Genomic DNA, 9,881 nt, shown 5'->3' with positions numbered 1-9,881 from the left:
TGGACCTTAACCTCCTGCCAGATGGTAAAGTCTGAAAGAGATGGTGTCCAGGATGGGAGGGGTCGGCCACAATCTTCCCTGCCCTCCTTAAGGTCCTGGAGGTGTACAGCTCCTGGAGGGAGGGAAGGTTGCAGCCGATCGCCCTCTCTGCAGCACGGATGACCCGCTGCATAAGTCTTTTATAAATACTGTGAAAGTGTCGAAACACTCAATCGTCAGGGAAATACACACAGCCCGTATTCAGAAACTCTGCGTTTGAAACAAGTAATTTCTGCCCATTCGTGATGTCACGAATATACAATATTTAGACACTTTACACAATTTTAAACGTAAACATTCTACATGTGTCCCAGTTTATTCCTGGTTGCAGTGTATGTGAATGTCATCAGATGACAGGAAGTACACAATGGACCCAAGCTGTTGCCTAGCAACGCAATTCTGTTGCAATTCCGTCAAAATGCGCTAAAACGGAGCGTTTCAGACAGAGGGTAAATACAGGCATATTCAGGCCAACAGTATGAGGAAAACAAAGGTTTTTTTTAACATTACAGCATGTAAACATGTTCTAGTAGAAATACAAAATATAAGTATGAACCTGAAAATTAGTATAATATGGGACCTTTAAAACGTAAAAGTTTTGATAAACTATAATTTGTCTTGCTTAATTAAAATAATACTTGTAGTGTCTTTTTTTAATTAGTAGGCTCATGGTGATTTTGCTCAAAATTGCACTACCCCACTTTTACATTTCTGAACTTTTTAAAATCGACCTCAGTGATCAAGATTTCTTTTTCAAAAATGGTTGGGACAGTAACCACCAAATTTTCATAGGAAAAAATAAATTATATGCATTTTTTACCTCAGAAATACATTGAAATATTATATAAAGCTTATTTGGATACATTGAACTACATGAAAGATTGGCTGTTTGGTGTTTGAGCGTACATTATGTGGGTGGCATTAACTGAAGAGTCAGTCACTTTGTATGTTACCTCCTCTTGTGAGCAAGTTATGACATGTGATGATTGTGAGTTTTACAAGAGAACATTATTCTCTGGAGTTTGCCACAAATTTATTTGGCCATGAATGTTATATTTATAATTATTATTATGTAGGAGTCAGCTGGAGCTTTGCTGGAGCATTTTCATTTTGTGAGATTGTATTCTTCCAGTTTTTACTTCATTATATGGGTGGTGACTTTTTGATTGAACTTTTACCAATACTTCTGGACCACCTACAACATTATATGTTATATATGAGATGTTTATTAAAACCTTCAAGTCATTTACAGTGATTCCACATTGTTAAAAGGCACCGTGCTAAAGTTTGCTAATAAATATTTGTTAAGTGACTTGACAGTAGAAAAATGACATGTAACTTTTATTATAATTGGAGTATTTTTCTATTAAGATGTTGCAAATTTGTAGTATCTGAAAAGCCTGCTTCACTGCTAGTAAAATGAATGGTTCTCAATCTGTTGAAGTCAATTAAATTAATGGTGTCCCAGATCCTGGTGCTTGACCCTAGAGGTTGGTTGATTAAAACAATCAAATCAAATAAACTTAACTGATTACAATGTTTAATAAAAAGAAATAGTTGCAAAACATAAAGTCTCTCACAGATAAGCAAAGTAATAGGCTAACAAAATACATAATTATAATAATTATAATTATAATAAAAAAAAAAATTCCCCAAAAATGACTAAGACTAAATTCCAGTTCAAGGATTATGTTTTTGTTTTGTTTTTTAGCTGTTTTTTAAACACTGACAGGTACTGACCTATAGGACCTGATGAACATTGATCCACATTTTGGGTACTATATTTTACAGAAAATTGACTGAGATGGATTTTAACAAGGGGAATGTGAAGATGACTAGACAGACTGGTCTGTGTTGAACTGAAAATATTTCCAGAAAAGTTTTGGCAAGCGTTCAGTCGTAAACAAAACATATACATACACATAAACAAATTCACAAATTTGCATTCTGTTGATGTCAAATACGAATGCAGTGTTCAGTTTATGACACAATGGGGCAGCTGGCTGCTTGAAGCTAGAAAAAGTAGCAACTCCACAATATCTAGTTTTATCTAAAGCAAAGATACACCCACCGATAACCCGCTTGCATAATGACATACAATTAGTAGGCCCATATAAATGAAGCCATGCGTCTCAGAATGATATTTTACGAACAGGAATGTTGACTCTCAAACTATAATTGCAGGACATTTTTCTCTCATAAACTATTTGTCTGTGGGGCATCCAGATGGTGGATCAGTGCCTTAAAATGTTCACAGTATATTGTCACATTATGACCCCCAATATTTTGTGATTATGGCTTAGGTTGTAACCAGATGAAAAACCCTGTGAGGTGAAACTAAGGCTATTAATATGGAACAGTGATCAAAAGTTTGCAGAAAGGTAACTTTGAATAATGGAGAGCATGTAAGCCGATTCATCAGTTAATGGTTAAAGGACCAAAGTTTGATGGTTGAATGCACTTATTGTAATGTTAAAAATGTAATGATGTAGCCTAGAGATTATAACGTTTTGTTGTGGAAGAAGTACTCTCAATAAATACCACAGTGTAAAAATGCTCAGTTACAAGGATAAGTCCTACATTCAAAATCTTACTTAAGTAAAATTACAAAAGTATTAGAATCAAAATATACCTAAAGTATCAAAAGTAAAAGTACTCATTATGCAGAATAATCTATATTATATTATTGTAGTATAATTTTTGATGCATTACTGTGTACATCACATTAATATTGCAGCTGGTAAAGGTAGGGCTAATCTTAAATACGTTAGTGCTGGGCAGCTTAACCTACAATATCTACCTATAATATATTTATTAGTTGATTCTTTTTTTTTTTTTTTTTTTATAATTTGAATCTGTAAAGTAACTAAAGTTATTAAATAAATGTAGTGCAGTAAAAGTGCAATATTTCCCTCTGAGATGTAATGGAGTATAAGTAGAAAGTAGTAGAAAATGGAAATACTAAAATACAAATACCTCAAAATTGTACTTACGTACAGTACTTGAGTAAATGTAATATGTTTATTCAAGTGTGCTATTAGTATACTTTTATATATTTAATTCTTCTTAAAATAAGAGAATACTTTCAGTTAACTTTTTATGTACTTATCAGAGCTATACTTAACATAAGTACATTTATATATATATATATATATATAAAAATAAAGTAGGCTATCGGATGACATTGTATGTTACTAGAATTATATATATATATATATATATATATATATATATATATATATAAAATGTCACAACATGCTTTTGTCATCAGATAGCCTACTTTATTTATTATACAGTATATATAAATAAATAAAGTAGGCTATCGGATGACATTGTATGTTACTAGAATTATATATATATATATATATATATATATAAATATATATATATAAAATGTCACAACATGCTTTTGTCATCAGATAGCCTACTTTATTTATTATACAGTATATATAAATAAATAAAGTAGGCTATCGGATGACATTGTATGTTACTAGAATTATATATATATATATATATAAAATGTCACAACGTGCTTTTGTCATCAGATAGCCTACTTTATTTATTATACAGTATATATAAATAAATAAAGTAGGCTATCGGATGACATTGTATGTTACTAGAATTATATATATATATATAAATATATATATATATATATATATATATATATATATATATATATATAAAATGTCACAACGTGCTTTTGTCATCAGATAGCCTACTTTATTTATTATACAGTATATATAAATAAATAAAGTAGGCTATCGGATGACATTGTATGTTACTAGAATTATATATATATATATATATATATATATATATATATATATATAAAATGTCACAACGTGCTTTTGTCATCAGATAGCCTACTTTATTTATTATATATATAAATAAATAAAGTAGGCTATCTATTATATATATATATAATTCTAGTAACATACAATGTCACAACTTGCTTTTGTCATCAGATAGCCTACTTTATTTATTTATTGATCTGTTGATTTATTGATTTATTTGATTTAACCTTATTTATGTAATTAAAAAAGCAAAACTTACGAGGAGCACCTGAAGTAGACAGAAACCACCTCTCTCATGTTGAATTCAAGTTGTCCAATCAGGAGCCACCAACTCCTCCGACGCTGATTGGTCACGCACTCCAGCGTCACATGTCATCGTTACGTGTATTCACGAAAGCCTTTACGCATTTCTTCCCCGGTTGTTTCCACGGTACGGTAGGAGTTTACGTACCGACCGACAGGCTGCGCTCAGAAATGAACGCAGTGACATAAACGAGCCCCAGGAACTACTCAAGTCAAACTCAAGAAACCTGCCACATTAAGCAATTCAAGATGGTTTTAGAGTCTATATCCAGGATAATAAAAGTCCAGCTTCCAGCCTACCTCAAGAGGCTTCCGCTTCCGGAGACCATCGGCGGATTCGCGAGGTTGACAGGTAAATAACTTCTGACTGTCAAAGTGAAGATGACTTCTCAACTCACTTTACAGCCTCAGAGCTCTTTAACTTCAGCTAGCCTGCAAAGGAAAAGTCAGTCACAGTCGTGCTGTAGTTGTAATGACCTTTAGTTATAAAGCAAACGTGCACAGTTAAGTTGAATGTTGACACAAATTGTGACTTTAACCATTAAGTGTCTGCATCCTGCAACCTGTCCTCTGCTGTGCTGTGTTTGCCTCTAGCACAATATTTATTTATTTATTTCAAAATGACAGTATAAATAGTAACAGCAGAAAACATTAAACACATTTACATACAAAAGAAGCATAGTGAAAACATAAACAAAGAGCTGTGACAAACAGAAAAGGACAACAGAAATGAAACAAAACAAACATCAAATAAAAAAACACAATAAAAATAAATAAATAGATAATAATAAAAAAGACCACGCGAGAGTATAAAATAAATATACAAAATAATATAAAAATAATTTCACTTAAAAACATTAAGGATATTGCATATATTCATTGTTTTCATTGCTTTTTTGTTTTGTGAGGAATAAATTGTTGACAGATATAATTCCATTTCTTTCATAAATACAAAGATATCAGGCTTTTGTTTGGTAAATTAATAAGAAAAAAATGCATTACTGTCTTTGTCACTGTAACCATGAAGTGTCTGCATCTTATAAGGTGCAACCTGTCCTCTGCTGTGCTGTGTTTGCTTCTAGCACAATATGTAACCAGATCATACCATGCAAGTGATGCACAGGTAGGACAGTTAGTCCCAGAAGATGACTTCTCAACTCCTCGGGGACACTTTTCAGCCTCAGAGCTCTTTACTTTAGCTAGCCTAAAAAAGAAAAGTCAGTCAGTCGTGCTGTAGTTGTGTGTGTCATATAAAACAAGTGCTAATTGTGCATTAACTCAGATATGACCTTTAGTTATAAAGCAATACTTTAATGTACACAGTTATGTTTGATTTTGTGTTTGAATGTTGACACAATTTTGACTTTAACCATTAAGTTTCTGCACCTTATTATAATAATAATAATAATAATAATAATAATAATAATACATTTATTTATAAAGCACTTCTCAAAACAGATGTTACAAAGTGCCTCACAAGACAATAAAAGCAGATACATAAAGTAAAAGATATGGTAACTGTTAAAACAGAACATCACAGAACATACCAATAATAATAGAAGTGGTAAAATGGTAGGACAAGTTGATAAAACAAATATACAGTATATATACATAAATGTGTATAAATGTACAGATGTGTCCAGAAACGGATGTATACATACATATATTTATACCCTTCTACTCGGATTATAAAGTGCACCCTGTCCTCTGCTGTGCCATGTTTGACTCTAGCACAATATATGTAACCAGATCATACCATCCAAGTGATGCACAGGTGGGACAGTTAGTCCCAGACTATAGAGGGTATACATACATACTGTCTAAAAGACATAGACATACTTCAAGATCAGTGTTTTAACAACCCTCTTCAGGTCTGTGACCAGGGAATGAAATTAGCACCTGCCATCTGCCGGTAAATGTAAATGTTGGCTGTGGCAGGTAAAAAAATCAGGTCATCTTCCACCATGGCAGATAGGTTTTCCTTATATTAAGAAATATTATTTATAAAAAGCAATTCTAAAGCCTAAATTAAATATAGTCATGCATTAAGGTTACAAGATATATTCCAAATTTCTACGGTCTGGTACCACTGACTCAGTGTTTACAATTTTAAAGTGTTCTACCTAGATTTCAGAAGTGGCAGACAAAAACAATTGAGTGGCCGGTAGAAAGCAGTGGCTTGAAGCAGATCCTCAACTTATACTTGACCTTTCAGCTAACACAGATCTTTGGAAAGTATCAAATTTAGCCTAAAAATAGCCCCAAAAAGTGAAAAATGCTGAAGCAGCTCTACATTACGGAAATAACTCCTGGAACCATTTGAGCAGTACCTCTCTGAGAAAGGCCATAAACACGGATGAAACCCAACGGAAGGAAGATTTCAGTGATTAGTACTAGTTGATAAGGCTCGTGGCAGTCGTGCTATGATTAGCTCTCAAGTTAAGATGTTGCCTGATGTTAAAACCTGTTTTCTGTCATAAATTAGCAATTACTGTAAGTCAGTCGGTGCAGATTAGAAGACGAAAGATTTATTAAGCGCTTCTACATGTGAAATATAACTCCTTAAAAGAGAGTAAGGATTAGCAGTGTCCAACCAGCCACGGTAAATACTGGAAACATTGTTTTCCTAATTGGAAGTTGGCTTGCAAATTGAAGCAGAGCTGCAACTAATTGTTATGTTCATTATTGATTCATCTGTCAATTATCTGCTGGGTATATAGATGCCCATCTACTTCCTAAGTAAGTTCCTTTTTTTAGTTCAGTCCAAAACCTAATTTAATTTACTTTCATGAATGACAAAGAAAAGCAGCAAGTATCACATGTAGGGCTGCGACTGACGATTATTTTCATTGTAAATTAATCTGAAGATTATTTTCTCGATTAATCGAAAGGTTTGTTTTGGTCTATAAAATGTTACAAAAATGGTGAAAAATGTCCATCAGTGTTTCCCAAAGCCCAAGACGACGTCCTCAAATGTCTTGTTTTGTCCACAACTCAAAGATATTCAGTTTACTGTCATAGAAGAGTAAAGAAACCAGAAAATATTCACATTGAAGAAGCTGGAATCAGAGAATTTTGACTTTTTCTTTCTTAAAAAATTACTCAAATCGATTAATAGATTACCAAAATAAAATAATAAGACTCAAATAATTAAACGATAATCAAAATAGTTGGTGATTAATTGGTGAGGTGGGATTTTTAGAGTTTTTAAGTCCTGTCTCCTCATCAGGCCAATGACCACAAATACATTTCAACCTATGGTAGGGCTGTCGACGAATATTCTGAATTTGAATATATATTCGAATAGTAAAAAAAAACAAAAGACAGATATTTGAATATGAAAATGAATATTCAATTGTGAAAAAACAAAAAAAGCAGCACTACCGCGGCTGTCTGCCTCGCGTGCACTGAATGCACCACATGACGATCAGCTGCAGGCTAGATATTCAATAAGTTTGAACACATATTTAATTTAATTTTTGGCCACTTTTGACAGCCCTAACCTAAAGCAAGCGCTGGTTTCAGTTTACATTCTAGTTACACAAGGTATGCCAGTGTTCACACTGTAGTTCTTATTGTTTGTGTGTGTAATGTGTGTGTCTAGTATCTGAGTGGCTCCGGCTGCTGCCTCTCCTGGGGATCCTGGCTCTGCTGGGCTATCTGACCATTCGCCCATTCCTGCCTAAGAAGAAGAAGCAGAGAGACAGCCTAATCAACCTGAAGATCCAGAAAGAGAACCCCAAAGTGGTCAACGAGATCGACATCGAGGACCTGAACAGCGCAAACGTGTGTTACTGTCGCTGCTGGCGCTCCAAAACTGTAAGTTGGGCCTCTCTTTTGAAATTCAGGATAAGGAGGAGTTTATTGTTTCTGTATCTTGCTTGTCGGCTAACATTGAGTTGTTCCCTGTTCTAGTTTCCTGTTTGTGACAAGTCACACTTAAAGCACAACGAGCTGACCGGAGACAACGTGGGACCGCTCATACTCAAAAAGAAGATACTATAATTGTCCACTAATGGGAGTTTTCCCCCATCACCTCTCCAGTCTTTAGTTTTTGTTTGTTTGTATATTTCTTCTTTTTTACACAAGTCTTGCCTTGGTGTCACGTCTATGTTGTTTGAAATGTGGACGACCAGAGTCTTTATTTGAAGTGGTCCTAATACACCTACAAATACAAAGTTCTACAGTCTGATTATGTGAAAACTGTATTTTAGTTTCTTTAATGACATCATGCAGTTGGGAAACTTTTTCTTTTTCTTGTATGGGCCTTTGTTCGTTGCTTAATTGTATTGGTTAACAGAGCAGCCTTTTTATATGACTGTAAATTCAATTATAGTCACTCTTTTTTGGAATCAATAACAAATCATCGGGACCACTTTGAGAGGAAAACTTGAAATATAAATGCAGTTACTTTGACTTTCAATATGCTAAAACTCATCAGGGTTAACTTTTTTAATTTCCCAGTTAAATGGTTGTTTAAATGAAATACTAGTCCAACCCACAATCAACATTTTGGATGACTCTTTGGTATTATCTAACAGCCAGCCTTTTCTCTGTGTACCAAATATCAGCATACTGTTAACCCTTTCAGGATGTGATATATTCTAAGTTATTGTGTGTATGGGAGGCTACTTGTCATTCTTCAAATGTATTTTTTGTTCATAGCCTTTAAACATCTGAGTTTTACATTTTGTTATTCAACTCTGTTAACATTTCAGACCACTGCACCGTTGAGTCATATCCAGTTTTAACCTCACTACCGCCTCAAAAAGTAACTTCTGCAGCAGAAGAATTTTGCTCTGTACTGTTTTCTTTTTTAGCGTCTGTATTGTCATAACGGCTGTATTTATATATAGTTGACCTCCTGCTGGAATATTCCTTCTTGATTCATCAGCTATATTTTATACATATCGTCAGTAGCACGATGACGCCGATTAATGACTGCGTTTATGAACCTTTGTAGGACGATGGCTTGAATCGATTCATTCTGTGTTTAACTTGTAAAATGTAAAAAGGAATAGTCAGGATGTTAAACTAAAAAGTTTTTGGCAAACAGAACCGCAGCTTCATTTCTTTCTTTCACTATTACGACTGAGGAACACTTCAAGTCTGAGCTGAAATACTTTGAAATGAACGAAGAGGAAACTGAGTACATCACTTTCTAATTGTCTGCTACTCATTTGTTGAAGTAGGACTTGCATTCAGGGTCATAATCCTACAGGAGTGCATTATTTTTGGCACTTCTTTCAAGGAAATAATTATGACACAAATGGCACCAAATTTCCTCAAGCTCATGTAATAGAAACAAGACTTCGGTTGCTAGTGACTCTATGAGGCTTCAAAGTGATGCTTTGTGTTAAATGCTGACTTTAGCATTCCAACATGCTGATGTTTAGCAGGTAAAATGTTTACCATGTTCACCGTCTTACTTCAGCATGCTAACATTTGCTAATTACTGTATCATTAAACACAAAGTACAGCTGAGGCTGATGGGAATGGCATTAGTTTTCCTCAAATTAAAATGTTTAGCTCATGTCAGTGCTAGATTAAAGGTAAGTTATTACAATTTGTTCTGTAGGGAACATGAATATCTGCAATAAAGTTCATGGAAATCCATTCAACTGTTGTTGAGACATTTAAGCACAAATGTGAACTTCGTGGTGGCGCTAGAGGAAAAGTCTGGAGATCAGTGGGAATCATCCTCTGGATATCGTGGATATCCGTTGTTTAGATATTTCAGTC

The 9,881-nt window shown here is 34.0% G+C and overlaps 1 protein-coding gene across 1 annotated transcript; it reads left to right on the top strand.

Annotated features, from left to right (window-relative positions):
* The first annotated feature begins 4,248 nt into the window (after nt 1-4,248).
* On the top strand, nt 4,249-9,197 carry cisd2 (CDGSH iron sulfur domain 2). Its single transcript, XM_074629994.1, has 3 exons — nt 4,249-4,491; nt 7,744-7,958; nt 8,055-9,197. Exons 1-3 carry the CDS (start codon nt 4,389-4,391, stop codon nt 8,142-8,144), a joined length of 408 nt encoding a protein of 135 aa, XP_074486095.1. The 5' UTR covers nt 4,249-4,388; the 3' UTR covers nt 8,145-9,197.
* The last annotated feature ends 684 nt before the right edge of the window (nt 9,198-9,881 follow it).

Source organism: Sebastes fasciatus, chromosome 3, assembly GCF_043250625.1.
Source record: "Sebastes fasciatus isolate fSebFas1 chromosome 3, fSebFas1.pri, whole genome shotgun sequence".
Classification (NCBI taxonomy): Eukaryota; Metazoa; Chordata; class Actinopteri; order Perciformes; family Sebastidae; genus Sebastes; species Sebastes fasciatus.
Note: the sequence above shows the minus strand (reverse complement) of the source record. Positions and strands in the feature narration are given on the sequence as shown.